Here is a 19,577-nt window from a genome sequence, read left to right as displayed (position 1 = left end):
AAATAGTGAATTTATTTTCATTATCAATCAGTAAGCCTATATATAAAGTATAAAGTATAAACAGATTACGGACTCTTGTGTCATTATGAGGAAATTACTTTTCATGACTTAAGGTTAAAACGAACAATATATATATATATATATATAAATGGGGGATCTGATGATTTCTCCAATAAATAAGGGGAAAATTGAAAAGTAAAAAAAGTTGATTTTAAAATCCAGCGGACTAAAAAATCTTCTGTGTGGTTTTTTTATTTAATCTCTCGCCCCCGAAAAAAAGTTGACGAATCTCTCTACCGGAGGCGCTAGTTTTCGCCGTCGGCGAGTCAATTTCATTTGCCGGAGGTGCGACGCTTCTTCTCCCCTTCTTTTTCTGTTCTTGTTATCTCGTCTCTCATGTTAAGCTTGTTTGTGCCTTCTCTTTGGATGTATATAGCTGCAATTAGTCGCGAAAGAATCACGATTGCTTCTTCATTTCGATGTATCTTTTAGGGTTTGTGTGAGCTTATGATTGCTGAACTTGCTAGTAATTGAATGCCTATGTGGTTAGTTAGTTGGCGTCAAACTGGGTTGTGGTGATTTTTCTACTTCGCGCCGTCTTATTCTTTTAGGTCGTGGATTACTATTTTATGCGATTAGATTCAATTCGATACTTCTAATTTGTTCGTTAACCTTGAAGTTTCTAGCCAACCTGTTAGGAAATGGTGTTGGTTTTTTAGAGGCGCAACCATAGTTTCATGTTCAATCACTTAGGAAACTTGCTAATTTGGTGGTTTGGAACTTGTTAAATGTGATTGAAGATCTATGAAATGATTGACAATTCTAAAATAGTATTGTGTTAACACATTGGTGGGTTTCTGTTTCTGTGATTCTCGCTCCATGTATTTAGTCATTTTGAAGTTTTTGGTAATGATATCTATGTTGCCTGATGCGAGGGAGAGGAAATTGTGAATTCTTCTCTCTGCACATTATCTCAAAGGAATAATATAATCTGCCTTTTCTTCTTGAGCTAGCAGGATGGACGAAGTTGATAAGCAACAGGAAAATCCTGATGGACATGAAAAGCTGGTAAATGAAGGATCTGCTGCTCGAACAAGACCTACAAGCGTTGAGGAGATTAGGCTTAGGAGAAAGAGGAGAGAGTCCTTGGAACATGTGAAGGAAGAAACTGTAGAAGCAGCTCAGTTATTGGATAACGATCTTGTTGATAAGGCTTCTGAAATTCATGACTCTGAGATAGGGCATGATAGATCGAAGAATTTGAGGTGTGAAGAGCGTGTTAAGGACAGTTCAATAAAGAACGAAGACGCCATTTCTAGTACTAGAGAAGAAAAACTAGAAAAAACGATGAAAGAGGACCCTGTGGGAGCAGCTCAGTCACCCAGTAAAGATCTTGTTGAGAAGGTTCCTGACTGTCATGAGTCTAAAAAAGGGCATGATAGCTCCGAGAAACTGAGGCATGAAGAGCTTGTTATGGACAGCTCAAGAAAGAGAGAAGAGGCTAGTTCTAGTCCTAAAGAAGAAAGCCTAGATATGCCAATGAAAGATAATCCTATTGAAGAAGTTCAGTTACTGCATAACTATCTTGTCGAGAAGGTTTCTGACTATCATTCGTCAGAAAAAGGGCATGATAGATCCACGAAAGTGAGGCTTGAAGAATATGTTAAGGACAGCTCAAGAAAGAAACAGGACACGATTACTAGTTCTAGGGAAGAAAAACCAATTGCAGAGGATCATGTGGGAGCAGCCCAGTTACTGGGTAATGATATTGTTGAGAAGGTTTCGGACTATCATGCGTCTGAAAGAGGGCATGATAGATCCAAGAAAGTGAGGCGTGAAGAACGTGTTAAGGACAGTTCAAGAAAGAAAGAAGACGCCACCTCTAGTTCGAGGGAAGAAAAATCAATGAAAGAGGATCATGTCTCTGAAAGAGGGTATGATAGATCGAAAAAAGGAAGGCGTGACGAGCGTGTTAAGGACAACTCAAGAAAGAAAGAAGACGCCACTTCTAGTTCTAGGGAAGAAAGGGTAAATAAACCAATGAAAGAGGACCCTGTTAGAGCAACTCAATTACTAGGTAACGATCTTGTTGAGAAGTTTTCCGACTATCATGCGTCTGAAAAGGGGCATGACAGGTCAAAGAAAGTGAGGCATGAAGAACGTGTTAGGGACAGTTCAAGAAAGAATAAAGACGCTATTTCTAGTTCTAGAGAAGAAAAGTTACTGGGTAAGGACCTTGTTGAGATGGTTTCTGACTATCATGAGTCTGAAAAAGGGTATGATAGATCCGAGAAATTGAGGCATGAAGAGCGTGTTAAGGAAAGTTCAAGAAAGAAGGAAGTGGCTGTTTCTAGTTCTAGAGAAGAAAAACTAGATAAACCAAAAAAGGACGAGCCTGCTTCAAATAGAAAAAGGAAAGCAGAAGGAGAGAGGTCTACAGCTGAACCAAAATTAATAAAAGAAGATACTAAGGATAGACGAGGAAAGAAAGAAGAAACTAATTCTAGTTGTTGGGAGGAGAGACGAGATAAAAAGATGAAAAAGGAAGACCTAGCTGCAAACAGAAAACGTGAAGGAGAAATCCCTGCAACTGAAATCAAAACAATGACAGATAGAGATGAGCTTGGTAGTAAGAAGCGTCTTCGAAGTCTAGTGGTGGCAGACCTTTCTCGAGATGAAAGTAGTATAAAACCTGAAAATGGAGACAATAGAAAGAATCAAAATGGAGATCATAAAAAGAATAGGGAAATGGATATGTCAAAGAGGCATGATCCAGCGAAAGTGCACAGCGTTGAAGTTTCAGAGCGATGGGAGAGAAGGGAACAACCAAAATCGCATCAACACGACATGAGAGAGAAAAGGAGAAGATCAAGAAGTCGAGATCATGGGCAGGACAAACAGAAAAGGTCATCCGCCTTACCAAGGGCTGAAAAGGCTACATCGCGTCATAAGAGAAACCATGAAGGGCGATCAGAAAATGCTGTTAAAGATAGATCGGGAAGACATCATTGTAATGATAATGAAAATAAAGTGGCAAGCACTGTAAATAACAAGTCTAGAAGGTATAGTGCTTCCAAAAGTGAACTTGGTGGATATTCACCACGGAAAAGAAGGGAGGAAGCATCTACCAAGGCTGATTCTCCACCTAATCTTTCTTCTGAGAATAAAAGTGCTAAATGGGATCTTACACCTACTGTAACTGCTGGCACTTACTCGGGCTCAGTTTTTACTGGTCTCCAAGCAGCAACTCAGACAGGATATCCTGTCATCAGTGAGGCTTCCTTGGCGCTTTTGAAGCCACTTATGGAGGCGCCTTTTAGGATGCCACCGCCAAGGCAGACCACTTCTTTTGATTCCGTTCAGCTGACCGAATCCACCCGACGTATGAGGAGACTTTACGCAGAAAATGTGCCGGATTCGGCCTCTGAGAAATCTCTGATTGAATACTTCAATAGCTATATGCTATCTTCAGGGTCCAATCACATAAAAGGAAGTGAACCATGTATTAGCTGTATTGTAAGTTTATGTCTTATGACCTTCTTATCACCTTTGTAATGTTTGTGGATTATAACTCCTGAAAGTGTTTATGTCCTCAAAATGCAGATAAACAAGGAAAAAAGTCAGGCGCTAGTGGAGTTTCTTACGCCACAGGATGCCTCTGCTGCACTTTCCCTTGATGGTTGCTCCTTTGCGGGTTCAAACCTCAAAATTCGACGCCCTAAAGACTATGTCGAGATAACAGTAAGAATTACAATTTCTTCATTCTCTTTCTCTAGAACTCTTGCCATTTACCCCATATGTTTTGTCTTCTAATAATAGTCATCTGGTTTATTTTGCAAGCGAGCTTAAATTATCTGCATATATTTCATTGGTGTAAGATTAAAGTTTGATTTCCACTTTCACACATGCTATTGAAACCTGTCTGACTTCTTTTTAATGATTTAAGCTTGAATTTATTGTGATATATGACCGTTTTTTGGGTGCAAGTTTATTTTACATTATTACAAATCGAGAGCATCAGTCCTCTTTTGACCCAGATATGTTCAAAGTAGACTGACATAAGGAACTTAGCAAAACATCTGGACCAATATTTTAGAGCACATAAGCATGGTGTTGTAAATTCAATTTCCCGTTTACTGATAGCTATTTCTGCTGATGCATCTTGATTGACTATGTTTGTCTTCTAGAAGCAGAGAAATTAAGAGAAATCTTTATTTATCATTGATTCATATATGATTCAGTCGTAGATGTGATACTGTGCCACTGCTTAAATCTACTCTGCTGGGCCCAAAAAATGCTCATGGTCCTATCTTTGAAGGCACTCTCAATGGAAGCATCTTGCCACTTGTTTATAAATTACGTATTGCAACTTGAGTTTGATATATGCAAGACAGTTGATAAACCGTATCTGTTGATCTTTCAACTGTAAGCAGATTTGGGGGTTAACAGATGGTTTGGATTTCTTAGTAAGGTTAAACCTTGGCCATTTTTACCGAGGTTGGCCCTCTGAGAATAGAAATTTGGACGTCGTGATATAAATTCTATCATGGTAATAGGAAAAGAATTTATGAATGTCCTCTGTAATTGCTTGAGGTTTTCATCACATGATTCTCTAGCTTAGTTGTGAAGTCTAAGTGATTTGGATCTTATTTTCTAATTGCAATTGGTTTTGAAGGCTTTTTTTTTTCGTGCCATTATCATACCAACCATAGGCGCCACTAAAAATTACTGTAGTTTATGGATTCCTGCGCTTGAAATAATTGTTTTTTCAAACCACATGTCAATCCATTATCTGACTGTCGTGTGTTGGAATCTCTTAAATAGGGTGTTTATGTTGGGTATGTCATAATTCACATTCAGGAGGGTGATGAAGATGTCTGCTAAATAAGAAGACTCCCAGGTGTAGTGACGAGTTTGTTGTGTTCCAAGTTTCTTTCCATTTTGCTTCTCTTTTTTGGGCTTATAGGAATTTGAACAGATCATCATCTATATGATTCCTGTGTGTTATGGTTTACTTTTCTTGTGTTCTTTGCTCCTTTTGTCCAAATGTTTTGGTATCATATGATACCATATCAATCTGTTTATCTTTGATCTTCTCCGAACTGAATGTGGTTGTAGTAATACTCGCATAACTTGCATTGGCAGTTAAAAGCCTGCCTAAGATACTCTTTTTCTTTATTCCTTTTATCTGTTTGGCTATTACTGTGTTTCATTCCTCACAGGATCAGATACCTGGTGTTGATTGTTATCTCTATTCTTTCGTGTTAGTGGTCCTAAGAATTACATTACTGCCCTAAGCTCTTACCACCTCCTCTTAAATAGTTTACGTCTTTGTCCTTCATGTTTGATAAGTTCTGCTGTGATTATCGGCTGAGTCGTTGTAGGAAAGTCTATGAAGGACTGATTATCAAGGCTGTGGACTCTGTCCTTCTATTTGGCCTTGTAAACCAGTATCATGCATTGTACTATGATTTCTGAGCTATGTTATGGTTACCATCCATGAAGCAGGTTTTCAGACGGTTGCTATTTTCATGCAGAACGGTGAATTGGAGAAAAAGGAGCCAGCCACAAATGCAGTAAGTGATAATGTGGAGGATTCATCAAACAAGGTACAAATCATTGCCCTAAATTTGCTTCTTATGACAGTGAGTTAAAATTTTTTTTATTGAAAATGAGTTTAGAATATCTTTTAAATATCTCTTAACATGATTCCTTTTTTAAAGTCATTGTATAGGTCAGCAACCCTTGATCTATAGTTCAGATCAAGTTTTTAAGTCTGTGCCATAGTTTCGATACCACTGTAATTTGAAAACTCTTGCTCTAGAGGCCAAAACATCGGTATATCTAAATTTGACTTGGTCCTTTCCATTCATGATGTGGGGCATATTGTGGAACTTAACTGCATGTTTTTCATGCTGACAGCTTTTATATCCTTTCCCCTTTAATTGGTTTGTAGTTTAAAATGAAGAATATCAATCTTTTTAAGAATTAAGAACTATCAAGAGTTGAGTACGTAGGAATAAAACATGCGTCAGTATCAACTTTCTTGTAAGTTTGGCTGTTATTAATAGGTGCTATGATCAAAAGCTTGTTTATAGTGGTTCAACCTGGAAAGCGAATTGTCAGACCACCTTATTATTATCTTAAACCGAACACACTGAGAATAGAAGAGTAATTCTCTCTGTCGTTAGGGCATCTTTATGGTTGATAATATCTAAAAGCTTCACTGTCTTTGGATATGCTAGTTGCTTCCTATACTAATTTTACTGTCAAGCTTTGATGTTGAGACTAATGTACTTGTTGCAGATCTTTATTGGCGGATTTCCAAAAGCAATTTCATCTGATATGGTATGCTGAGCAGTAATTCTTAAAAAACTTACACATTCAAGCTCCTATTGGCCTTATTTCAATCGTTTCAACTTCTAAAATTGTCTGATTCCTCATTACCGTATTTACAGCTCTTGGAGATTGTCAGCGTCTTTGGACCCTTGAAAGCATACCGGTTCGTGAGCAACAATGATCTCAGTCAGCGATGCGCTTACCTAGAGGTTAGAAGATGCTTTTATCTTAGCCTTCTCTGTGGCCAATAGTATACGATCACGATACCCCATCTTAGTCTGCCATCATGATGTAGCTCTTGTGATAGTTTCATATCTATGATTGTTCATTTTCTGGGTAGAATGGGAAGATGTTATTTTGGGGATATATAAAGAACGTTTAACTGGGAAATTAATTAAACAACGTTGATTATTAATATATAGAAGCTAATACACACCTATCATAATTTCTAGAGAGTAACCGTGAATGTGACTATTGTTCCAAGTATCAACATATTAACCCCCCCTAACTTTAATTTTTTTTTATACCTCAGTACACTGATGGATCTGTTACCCTCAAAGCTTGTGCTGGCCTAAATGGTATGAAGTTAGGTGGCAGTGTAATAACAGCCGTTTGTGCATTTCCAGATTCATCATCCCTAGCGGTAATTCAATGACCCAACTTTGCTTTTGTTAGTTCATGTTCTGTTTGTAACGGAAATTGCTTAAGTTAATTGTGAGAGTGGTGTGTATATAATGTGTTGCAGGTAAATGAGAATCCACCATTCTATGGGATACCTGATCATGCAAAACCACTTCTTGGCAAGTCTAAGCATATTCTGAAGCTAAAAAATGTGGTAAGGAGAGCAGGTGTATACTATTTTGTGAATCTTTCCCACATAAACCACGTGAGGCTATACTGACGTTCCATTCTTACTTGTTTGACAGGTTAACTCAGAAGATCTCACATCGCTTTCCAAGCAAGAAGTGAAAGAAATTTTGGAAGATATACGGTTAGAATGTGCCAGGTTAAGCTCTGAGATCATTCTTTCAATGAGTTCATTGAGCTTTAAAAATCTAGTCAATTAAGAAAAGAGGCCTCTCGTGATGCAGGTTTGGGGTAATTAAGTCGATAAACATAGTGGAACACAAGAGCAAAGATATCACTGCTTCTGAATCAAGTGCATTGTTGAACTTAGAATCAACTGGTTCTAAAGAAATGAATGCGTCAGTGATCCAGGAGAAAGACGAGGGATCCAAGAAAGCGGATGATATGGCAGACAATGTAGATCTTGCAGAGTTTGTCAGGCCAGACAGTTTGATAGGTGAAGACAAGTTATGTGAACCTTGCTCAGATACTGCTGCTGAGACAAACACGCAAGCAAATGAAGATCAAAACTCCACTGAGCAAGACCATTGTGAAAAGACTGTTGGAGAAAGTGCACAGGACGAGGCAGAGAATACACAAGAAGTAGCATCAGCGCGTACCGTGAAGACAAGATGGGATGCTGGTGACAAGATAGAGGAAGAACAAGAACAAGACCCAGAGGATGTGTTTGAGCCAGGTTGTATCTTCATTGAGTACGGAAGACCAGAAGCTACACGTGATGCAGCCCATTCGTTACACGGAAGGCTATACGATAATCGGATTGTGAAAGTGGAATACGTTTCTAAAGAGTTTTACCAAATCAGGTTCCCAAGTGGGTAATTATAATCCTGATCCATCTCTCCAACAACAAAAGGAAAATTACTTACAGAGTTATACAGTACGTCTGGATTCTTCGCAACGTGACCACATAACCGGTTTAAACCGAGTTCAGAGATACATATAGGATCTACAATCGCGCACCCTTAAAAATCTCTTTGTAATCGTTGGGATTGATCAGGTTGGTTCTTTTTTCCACCACCTGTGTTATACTTTTGTGCATTGTCAATCAATATTAACATTTTTGAAATACATTTTGTGTTATGTCCTTATAGTTTTGTTTATTTAAAAAGTTTTTTACAACATTAACTTCTAACAAATTTTCAAAAATAACACTGCACAGAAACTCAATTATTAAAATTTCTTAAATCGACCAAAATTTATTATAATTATTGCCATAAAATCTTGACAATATCTATATATTTCGATTTTTCCAAAAACTAACTCTACCAATTAAAGTTTTATTTCCAGAAATTTTCCAAAACTATCTTTAGAGAGGATATAATCTCTCAAATTTAAATGATATCTTGATACTACATAATAACTTTTACGGATATAATTATTTCACGGGTTAACTCTAAAAAACATTAAACTTACGGGTTAAATTTAAAAATACTAAAAATTGAAAATATAATAATATAAAAATAGTTTTTTCACGGGTTAAATCTAAAAAACACTAAAAATATAATTTTTAATAGCCATAAAAAATTCAATACTAAAAATGTAACATTATTATAAATAAAACTAAAAAGTTGTTCCATCATATCAGCAATATACAACTGGTTAAATTTCAGAATTAACAATCAAAATACAATTTTTAACCATGAACTTACACAAAACGCTATTTAAACCATCAACTTTGCCTGCGGCCAATGAAAACATATAGTTGCAGTTGACTTTCTGTTAAAACATGAAACATCATTGACCAGGCCAGAAACCCCAGGTCGTAGTTTCGGGTGACGGAGAAATTAACACCCGTTAACCCCCGTTAGCTTCTCTGTTTGGCTGTCGTTAACAAATCCATTAAAACAACTCGGAACAGAAGATAAAAATCCCCAAATTTTCATCTTCGTCTTCTCCTCACAATTACAGCCCCAAATTTTCTTTTCGTCATCTTTACCTCTACACGAACGAATCGAGTATGAGTTGCAATTCAGGACAATCGAGTGGTGAGAACAGAGGACGTTGGTGCCATGGTTTTCCTTCAAAATGTCATTGCGGTTTAGACATCGCCATCTACACATCAAGCTCGAAACAGAACCCAGGAAGACCTTATTTCCGTTGTCCAACCAGAGGAGATGTAAGTGATTCAGATATGATTTTGTGTGTTTTTTTATAGTTATGTGATCATCAAAAATATTTCGTAAAAGCATGACCATTTGTTTAAATGGGTCGAATATGGTGTTTATGAGGAGTTTGATGAGGCTTTACCTAAACTGACCAACATTGAGAGCAAGTTAACCAGTGCCAAATCTGAGGTTGCTGTCCAGATTGATGAGTTAAAGGCTCGGATTGAAGTGTTGATGGATGATGCAATGTGGAGCAAAAGAGAAATTAAGAATTGGAAATTGATTGTCAAATTGTGCTTGGTGTGTCTTTGTTTAACTTTCATTGTAATAGTGATCCTAATGATTAAAACCAAAAAACCAACAATGAATCTTGGTTACTAGTGCGTTTGATGTTGTGTTTTTTGGTGTTGTATGTTATATGTGGCTTTGGTAATGATAAACTATGTCTTTGCTTCAGATAAGAGAGATTTATAGTACCAAAGTGAGTTTAATAAAGAGAAAACATCCAGACAACAAACCATGATAAAACAGTAGGTTGAAACAACAACAATCCATTCTTCACCCAAAAAAAAAAACATCACATTCGGAAACCTAATCTAGGAGGAACACTCAAACCATGTTGCAAATCGACCTAGTCCTTGTCCTTGGAATCCTTCAGCTTCCCCTTGGGATCTTTGATTAGTTAAACCAACTGTCGGGCCTTGTGATCCGTGAGCTTGCCTTGGAGGTCCTTGATGAGTTTGTGATCCGTGAGCTTGCCTTGGAGGTCCTTGATGAGTTTGTGATCCGTGAGCTTGCCTTGGAGGTCCTTGATGAGTTTGTGACCCAAATGGTGGCACTTGTGATCCGTGAGCTTTCCTTGGAGGTCCTTGATGAGTTTGTGACCCAACTGGTGGTACTTGTGATCCGTGAGCTTGCATTTGGGGTCCTTGACGAGTTTGTGACCCAACTGTTGGCACTTGTGATCCGTGAGCTTCTAGTTCCTAAATCATTTGATAAATTGAGTTATAACATATCCATACATGATTTATGTGAGGTTTACGAAAAGAAAAACACAACATACCTGAGTTTTCTTCGGTCGACCTCTTGGTCTCTTTGGTACATTAACTAAGATAGTTGCATTCTTACATGCTTTCTTGTTGTGTCCTTGTTGCAAACAATTAGAGCATGTCATGATTCTTTTTTCTCGAGACATCTTTGAAGTAGATGAAGTAGTTTCATTCCTTCCTTTCCTCCTTGCGTAGTTATTTGGTCTTCCTGGGTTCCCTTTTCTCCATGGTGGTGGCAAGACAGGCAATCTATTCAATCTAGGCCACAATGGCATCCCCTGAACATGCATAATACCATCCCGGTATGTTTCTCGCCACCGTATCTTTGTGTAGTAATCAATGACATAGTCCTCAACTTTCTCTTTCTTTCCTATTATCACACAAGCAGCATGAATACAAGGGATTCCAACCATCTGCCACTTCCTGCAACCACAAATTCTCTTATGCATATCAACCATGTAATTAACACCATTCGAAGATACCTCATGAATATTGTGTCTGGCCATAAGTCTCTGGCAATTCGCTGCCCCAGCTATCATTTTCTCAATCTCCGCATGTGCTCTCTTGGTAAACCTTGTCTTCAGCCTATCAGCTATGAGAAACCGCTTAGCATTCCTGACCATGCATTGCCTCCTAATGTCCTCTAGCAAATCTAATAAGGGTTTTTTCCTGGCCTGTCTGATAGTTCTATTGAAGGATTCACTCAGATTGTTAAGGTTGTCATTGCAACAAATACCAATCTTGAAGAAAGCACAGAGGAACGGTTAAAAATAATATTAGTGTAAAAGGGTGTCGAACTCAAGTGTCAACTAAGTAAGGGACAAACCAACTTTACTACAAATACTTCACTGATTTAGGTACAAAAATGTCTTTATTTCTGTTTGACCTCCCTACCTCTTACGTAGGTCCGCCACGTGACGGGATCGAAGAACGACAATTCAGAAACCACAAGTCTCGCATAGATCGGAGGTATCAGAGGCTTCGGGTGGTGATGTTAATCGACGAATTATGGAGGTGAAAGGTCAAATCAGACCGATTAGATGACGATGCAGTGGCTGTTGGACCGATTAGAGTGTTGTGAATCTATCAGCATTGCCTTAAAATATATCATACTAGAAACGCATAACTCAACATACTTAGAAGCAACGATGAAAAAAGTTCATTTTTTTTAAATAGACCATACTAGAAACGCATAACTCAACATCAATCACCAATTCATTAATGAACATAATCATTTAATATCATATGAAGCAGTGACAGCATGGAGGATTTCCAAGACATCGTCCGGCACGGGGATGACCATCAATAATACAGTCATGGACGCATGCATGATCATCCAATATACCTTCACATTTAAAAATGCAAGGGCCTGTTTTTGCTGTTGCTGGCTCAATCACTGCACATACATACACATTCAATTTTATAAATCCTTATATACATGTAATTTTCTATTACTAATTATATATACATAACAAAGAAAAAATGAATTATTCTCTTCAAAATGATCAGAGATAATTGAAAAAATACAAAGAAAAATATACATAAACATCTTCTAAAAAAACAACATACCTGTTGACTCAGCCAAATCATTATCACAGGAAAGCGAAATTGTCAATACTATTATAAGAAAAACATGTATCCAGCTTTTTGTGATACCCATTGAAATATATCTAGAAATTAGGCTCTATGGTATTTTGCTTTTCTTCCGTGGAGTTTTATTTTATACGAATGAAAAAGTCTGAATTGTCTCTACTATGTTTCTACTATACATTAACTGGATCTTCCGTACATAAGTCTTTTTTTTTTTTTTGACTAAAGAAGGTTTTCATTTATTTTTATTGCCTTTTCAAAATAGAAAGAATCTACAGTTTCTGTAATTAAATATCGGAAAACAAAATAGTAAAAATCATATATCAAATTTGTATAAATCAATTTGACTACAAGACGTTTACCAAAAAAAAAAAAAACACTTGGTTCCGGCTTCAAGACCATTCATGAAAACATATGTGGAGTTTGACTATATTAAGAATTATTTTTGTAATTGATAATTTGTTGTAAGAACTCGTTTAAAACCTTGGAATTTAGATCGTTTTACTTTAATGAAAAAATCCTATAAAATTTTAAAGTCATTAAAAACCAAATCCAAATGGTCAAAATGTTTTAACAACTAGTTGATTTTCAAGTAATTTTTTAAAATCACTGATTTAATTATAGTAGATTTCATAACATCAAATCTGTTATTCTGTCACAAGTGATTTTTATATGTTTCCTACATTATCTTATGCATTAAATTTAAATATATATTCAATTATCTTATTTTTAAGATTCTTCTTATTTTAATCAGATAATCAAAATAAATGAAAATCTCTCCTTGTCAAAAATAAGATATATATGGAATATCCAATTACTATAAAACAAAAACAGTGAATTTGTGGGGAAAGCAGTCCTATAAATAAAACTCAGTCAAGAAAAACTAAAAGATCATAGAACATATATAATGGGTATCACAAAAACCTCTATAACTGTTTTTCTTGTAATAATATTGACAAATTGGTTTACTTATGACATTGTTTTGGCCGTGTCAGGTATGGTTTACTTATGACATTGTTTTTATTTTTGTTGTTATTTTCAACTATTTTCAGTCTCATCCAAAGCAATAATTTAGATTGTTTTTTTCTCAAACATATAGAAGTAGTAAGAAAGTTACATGTATGTGTATATATGTATGTGGAGGATTTACGAACTTTGAAGAAAATAAAGTATTATTTGGTAATGTGCATTTGGATTTATTATTTAATGTGGAGTAGTATATGTATGTAGGTGCAGTGATCGAGCCAGCAAAATATGGGCGTTGTATGTAGATAGATTGGATGATTTTGCATGCGCCAATGACTGTAGTTAGAAAAATAGATACCGAGATGGATATTGTATTGGAAATCCTCCACGATGTTGTTGCGTCATACGATAATATAATTGATTATCGGATTCTAAAAGATGAACTTTTTGAATTGTTTTAAGTTTCTTGACAATAAAAACAAAACTTATAACTTACTATGAATTTTAGTATTGCATAATGATTTTTTGAAGAATTTGATAACAAAAAGATGTCATGTTGTTCAAATAATTTTAAATGAAAACAGATAGAATTTACAATAAAGTTATAAAAATATTTGGGGATCCTTTTTATTTACTTGCCGATGAGAAACCAACAATCATGTAAAACCAAATTAATTTGGAGGTAGTAACATGTAGTACGTACAAACTTATTTGCAGATGCTCTACAATGTTACATTGCTGTTGATCGTTGATTTACACTCTGAATTTTGGCAGTGCTGTTTTGTTTTTGCTCATCATGAAGAGAGCCAGCATCAACACATTTTACATGTCACTTTGATCAAAGATTGTATAGAGACGAGGAAAAGTATAAGACTTGAAATGGTTTAAGAGGCACAGAAGGTGATCTTGTTGTGTAATAATCTAGTTTGTGATATGAAGATGGTGATTACATCATCACGATGTCTACTAGTTTTCGTGAGACACATGAGGACCCTCAGTTTGTGGAACTGTGCTTGAAGCAATCCCATGGTTGCGTGGAAAACATTACTGAAAATATTTAGTGTGCACTAACTAGATCGTTCTTGCAAAACACGTACGCTCACAGACCAATATCGAGCTCCCTTCAGTCCTTACCAGTTACCAACAATTACCCGTGATCAACCTCATTATAAAAGTATGTTTGGTATTGACCTTGAGATTTGAGTGTGACAAAGAGAGAGAGAGAGGGAGAGGGAGAGAGAGAGAGAGAGTAATGAAGCAGATGATAAAGAGTTCCAAGGTAAGCAACCTGGAGATGAGGTTTATGGTCTCGAATAAAGACAAACAGCCTCTAGAATGTGTTAATGAGGAACTTAGCTGCTTGCTGGAACTTTTCAAATCCATGTTATTTGCTGCATATCATGGGAACTTAGCATTGTCTTAAGATCCTCACCATCTTATCTAGTTACAGATGCTGCGATTACTCCTGGTGGTTACATGACTACAAGTTACTAAATATGGTGATAGAACAATTTAATTAGGCAGAGCCATGCTTGTGATTATGTTGCCCCAATATGCGGTTACACTAGCTGATGAAGCTAGTCATTTAAGTTACTTTCTGTTGGTGGTGTTGAGATATGGAGAATTTTGAATGTTAGACATGTTCATAGAAAGGGAATGGTGTGGTTGGAATTGTTTAGCCGCATCTAGAGATTAAATAGATTCCATGGTCTAGCAAGCTTCATTGGATGACCTGATCTCTATTAGAAGTGTCTATTGTATTGAGTTTGGTGAATCCAAGGCATACAGAAAAGGAGCTGCTAGTAGGCTTGAGGCATCTTACTTTTGCTAGTTTGAAGTTTCACTTGAAGCACAAATGGAGATCTAGGCTATTGCAAAATAATTGTAATAATCAGTTTATTTGCCCGGACCAAACACCAGTGTTCCACAACATCAGCGAATCATAATTTAAAATTAATTTCTACTGAGATAACTTCCTGAAATTATGTGGATTTACATAGTCAACCTTCCAAAAATCGCTATAAAGACATTACTACTACGTATCATTGAAAACCATTCAAATAACTAACATGAAAACAAAATTTGAGCGTGATGACAAAAAGGACAATTTCTTAATCTTAAGTATACTTACTCAGTTACTCAATCAATACTCAGTCTGTTTTCTTGGGTCAATACCAAATAGTCCAATACGCAATACCTGCTCAATAGTCGATACTCAGTCTATGGACTTCAGCAAAAATATTGGTAAATAAGATTTTAAAATATAAAATTAAAACTTCAATTTGATTAAATTTATAGATTTAATTCCATTTATAAAGAGACTGTAGATATTTTACTTCTTCTAATATGCTCACATTTTATTGTCCAGTCAAATTTAATTTAAATAGTCAGATACTCAGATTTATAGTTAATTATACATAATCAATTTTAGTCAAACTCCACATGATTTTTATCCATTAACACTACAAGAAATTTGCTATATCATGTCGCTTTATTTACGACAGTACATAAACCGACGCAAAGTGAAAATATAGGAAGGAAATTTACGTCGGTTATCTAACTGACGTAAGTTTAGATAATTTAGTTTGTATTGGGCTTAATTAAACGTCCCTTTTACTATTTGGACTTAGGTCGAACAAATTAAACTCAATAATTCATTTGTAACACGACATCGTTTCAGAGAAAATAAAAAAATATCTTTAGACTAAACGTTCTTCTTTGCTTCATCTCTTTCTTTCAACAGTTCCGAGTACAAAAATTTTTCTCCATCGATGTCGAAATCGAAAGTGGAAAACTCAAATCAATCATAGGGTTTTTCGTTATTCTGCTTCTTTGATTACTTCAGAATCGTCCAAATCCCGATTGGAGTTCAGTTCTGACGATAAAATCATCTCTGCTCTCAAATTTTGAAAGGTTCGAAAGATAGATTTCTTAAATTTTTGGTGTGTTTGTGATGAAATAGCTCGATTCTACTGATTTGTGAAGAAGTTTTCAATTCGTGAAGAAGCTGTTTCAAATCTCTGTATATCTTCTCTTGAATTAAGTTTTTTCGATCTCTTTTTTTTTTTTAAATTTTATGATTCTGTGAATTACTCTTTGTAATCTGCTTTGGATTTTATCACTCTTTGTAACCTGTTTTGAATGAAATAAGCTCATAAATTGATTGTTAGCAATTACTTGGATCATGGTTGGATTATCACTAATGTTCTTACTTTGTGGCTTTGTTGTTACTCAGGCCTTACAACTCTCAACAAAAAGACACAGGCACATTAGAAACCAGTGGCAAAACAGATTCATTCCAAAGGTACCAACCATCATATCTTCTCGCATATTTTTATGAAATGATTCCTTGTTTTTAATGTACAGTCCAAAGTGTTTTGCTTAGTCCAAAGTGTTAGTTTACGTTGATTTGATAAAATCCATTCTGTATTAAGGTTAGAGTTTACGAATCAGTAGAACTTTTGGTCTAATATAATACATTCTTATTATACTGGTTTAAATCTTCTTAACTCTTGACTGATTGTTTATATGTGAAATATGGTCAAAATTGATAATTGGTTTACTTTATTGGTAGATTGATTATAAAATGGACAAGTCTTGGATCACAAAACATCGTTTATCTAAAGATTACAGAACTGGAGTCAAATTTTTTTTGGATTTTGCGTTTAGTGATATTAAGAAAGAGATGATAAAATGTCCTTGCCAGCGTTGCTGCCTGGTTAAATACAAGCATAGGGTTGATGTTGAGGGTGATTTAATATGTCATGGTATTCTACCAACATATACAAATTGGTATCTACATGGAGAAAAATTAGATTTCCATGAAGAGACCATTGGATTAGAATCTGAATCCAATGTAGATAACATGCTCCATAACCCGACGGTTGAAAACCAAACTAGAAATCTACTTGGAGATGCTTTTCCAAGTATGGATACTAGTTTTAATGAATCTGCTAGTATGCCCACTGATCAATCAAAGCAAAAAGAAGCGAATTAAAAGTCGATGATATATACTATTCTAATTGTAGAAAGTGAGACTGCGTAATATTAAAAGTCGAAGCGAATTAAAGATACTACATGCACTTGGAAAAAAGAGTTTGGCAAGAAAAGCTTATGAGATTGTAAGTCAATGTTTTATTATTTAGGTCTCTGTGATTTAGTTACTTTTAGTGACTGTATGAAGTAGTTGTTGTTAGTTTGTAATGATGCTTAATTGTGTACACATCTTATAGGAAGAGGAGACTGGCAAAGAACCAAGTCGAGCAGAAATGTTCATTGCATCACGAACAAGATCAGATGGAAATTTCATTTGCAATGAAGCAAGGATATCTGCAGTAAGTTCTATGTTTTTCTTTAAATGTGGTGTTTGAGGATTGGTTTACTTATATATTCTCTGTTTTAGTCTACTTACATAGGATTTATGGAATTTGTAGGATAAGCTTACACAAGTAATGAATCAAAATATTAAAAGTGAAGCATCAAGTAGTGAGTCTGGTCCTAAGGATGCATTTGAACAAGTATTTGGTTCCGAGCATTCTGGAAGAGTTCGATGTGTGGGACGTGGTCCAACACCGTCCAAATACTTTCAGAATTTGGAATCGCAGGTAAGAAGTAACTCTGAGATACTTGAGCTGAAGTCTCGCATGAAAGGACTTGAAGATAAACTTGATATCGTGGCTAACGCTCTTCAGATTATTATTTCAAACAATCAATTTCAAGTAAGTGCATATTTCACTTATGTTACAGAAATGTATATTCAAATTTTGCATCGAGAATCTTAAGCTGTGTCATAGGTCTGTAACTAAAGAGGAGTTTTGAAAATAGTAGTTACTTGCTTACATGAGCTTGGAATCTAGAACTGTTGTGTGTAGTTAACTTGTTCTCATGTTCTAACTTATTTTGATCTACAATTTCAGACTAGTACGACAGAGACTAAGATTGACTAGAATGATCATAAAGTGACGTGATATGGAATTTAGTGAAGAATGGTACGTTTATCTTTACCTCTTATAGCAGCTATGCATAATATGTAAGGCATGAATGATGCAATTGGTTCATTTTCATCGGATCATCAATCTAAAAGGGTTCTGTTATGGTAATTGAATCTAAGTCTATTTACTTTGTTTTCTCAGGAGACAATGATTTCATCTAGCCTTTTGATAGAAGATGAAGGACAAGAAAATATAGAAGATGAAGGACAAGAAAATATAGAAGAGGATATATAAAAGATAGATTTTAATGCAATGTTATTTACTTTTACATTTTTTATTATCATGTACACAAGAACACAAGTATATTTGAGACAGATTAATTGATTTTTATCACTTGATGAATATTGTGTTCTGGTTACGTTCTCTATTGTTGTTTTCTTTTCTTTTTATATTATTGAAATTTAATGCTAAAAATAAATAATTAATTATGTGTAACTTACGTCGGTTGTAAAAGTGACTTGAAGATGTTTTGTTTTAATTATTTGAAGTCGTTTTTCAACTGACGTTAAAGAAAAAAAACTGACGTTAGTTTAATGACGTTTGAATTAACGTCACTTTATTAAGTGAAGGAAAAAAAACTAACGACGGTGCATGATACGTCGGTTTAGTAAATGATGTTTTGTTTTTGAAGTCAGTTTTAAAGTGACGTTAACCCAGTAAAAAACTGACGTTAAGTGCCGTATTTTTTGTAGTGTAATGGTCTTATATGGTCTTGCAAGTTGCAATCAAGGTGATTGGCATTTGATCAATACAAATATATGTTGATATAGTTACTTATTTTTTCCGACATTAAGTTTTGCATTAATATTGGCGTATCCTGTAATAATCGTTTTGAGATTCTTTCTGTTCTAAAAAGATAAGAAAAATAAATGAAAATCTCTCTTTTATCAAAATATATATAGAAGATCCAATTAGTTTTGCAAAGACATACTAGTAGAAAAGTGAGACTTTTGGAGAGACGTAGATAAACAAAACTCTTAACAAAAAAAAAAAAAAAAAATCAGAGAACATAATTTCTTGGTATCTAATGGGTACTATCACAAAGACATCTATAATTGTTTTTCTTGTGGTATTGACAATTTCATCGTTTTATTACAACGTTTTGGGTGGGTCAGGTATGTTGTTTTCTTAGAAGATTTTGATTTATTTTTGTTATTTTTAATCATCTTTGATCACTTCGTCAACAATAATTTCACACATTTTTCTTTTTTAAAACGTTTATAGAATTAGTAATAGAAAATTATATGTGTGTATATACGCAGTAGTTGAACCAGCCGAATCTCGTCTATGCCTTTTTAAATGTGGAGGTCAATTTGATAATCATGCATGCTTCCATGACTGTGCTGGGAGGGGGGGATACAGGCATGGATACTGTGTTGGAAATCCTCCACGATGTTGTTGCTTCTATTAGCTATATTCATAAGTAGTTGAACTTTCAAGTTATGGATTTCTAGTATGTTGCTTTTAAATTTTGATAATAAAATAATAAATGAGAAAAAAGAAAAGAAAAAGAAAAAAAGAAAGAGCTAATGAAGAGATGAAAAGACATACCATGGTAAGTTGGTAACGTCATTGAAGATAAAATAATATGAAAACAAAATTTGAGCGTGATCCCAAAAAGACAATTGATTAATAACCCAATACTTAACTTAGTCTTTTTTTGGTCAATA

The 19,577-nt window shown here is 35.2% G+C and overlaps 2 protein-coding genes and 2 long non-coding RNA genes across 13 annotated transcripts; 3 read left to right on the top strand and 1 right to left on the bottom strand.

Annotated features, from left to right (window-relative positions):
• Positions 1-79: 79 nt before the first annotated feature.
• On the top strand, positions 80-8,272 carry LOC104786226 (uncharacterized). 10 transcript variants are annotated; one of them, XR_015598536.1, is made up of 11 exons: positions 80-345; positions 1,014-3,516; positions 3,604-3,741; positions 4,825-4,900; positions 5,538-5,609; positions 6,307-6,348; positions 6,459-6,548; positions 6,872-6,982; positions 7,085-7,174; positions 7,266-7,345; positions 7,431-8,272. XR_015598536.1 is itself a non-coding variant. In XM_019245784.2 (10 exons), the coding sequence occupies exons 2-10, from the start codon at positions 1,018-1,020 to the stop codon at positions 8,023-8,025; spliced, it is 3,717 nt and encodes a 1,238-aa protein (XP_019101329.2). In that variant the 5' UTR covers positions 80-345; positions 1,014-1,017; the 3' UTR covers positions 8,026-8,272. The 10 variants fall into 10 exon arrangements, 2 of the variants coding, with proteins under 2 accessions (XP_019101329.2, XP_010509885.2); XR_015598535.1 differs by having other exon boundaries at positions 5,509-5,609; XR_015598534.1 differs by having other exon boundaries at positions 160-345; positions 1,017-3,516.
• A 2,843-nt stretch (positions 8,273-11,115) lies between these two features.
• Positions 11,116-12,086, bottom strand: LOC147943404 (uncharacterized). The gene is made up of 2 exons (XR_015598527.1): positions 11,930-12,086; positions 11,116-11,756 (listed from the first exon to the last, which is right to left on the bottom strand). It is a non-coding gene; the product is annotated as an uncharacterized LOC147943404 (long non-coding RNA).
• Positions 12,087-14,168: 2,082 nt separating this feature from the next.
• Positions 14,169-18,249, top strand: LOC104786224 (uncharacterized). Its single transcript, XR_015598043.1, has 9 exons — positions 14,169-14,195; positions 15,762-15,829; positions 15,902-15,938; positions 16,152-16,220; positions 16,945-17,037; positions 17,149-17,250; positions 17,350-17,634; positions 17,833-17,904; positions 18,049-18,249. It is a non-coding gene; the product is annotated as an uncharacterized LOC104786224 (long non-coding RNA).
• Positions 18,250-18,849: 600 nt separating this feature from the next.
• LOC147943403 (defensin-like protein 54) lies at positions 18,850-19,577 on the top strand. The gene is made up of 2 exons (XM_087452821.1): positions 18,850-19,022; positions 19,170-19,577. Exons 1-2 carry the CDS (start codon positions 18,935-18,937, stop codon positions 19,316-19,318), a joined length of 237 nt encoding a protein of 78 aa, XP_087308947.1. The 5' UTR covers positions 18,850-18,934; the 3' UTR covers positions 19,319-19,577.

Source organism: Camelina sativa, chromosome 5, assembly GCF_030686135.1.
Source record: "Camelina sativa cultivar CO46 ecotype springtype chromosome 5, ASM3068613v1".
Lineage (NCBI taxonomy): Eukaryota > Viridiplantae > Streptophyta > Magnoliopsida > Brassicales > Brassicaceae > Camelina > Camelina sativa.
Note: the sequence above shows the minus strand (reverse complement) of the source record. Positions and strands in the feature narration are given on the sequence as shown.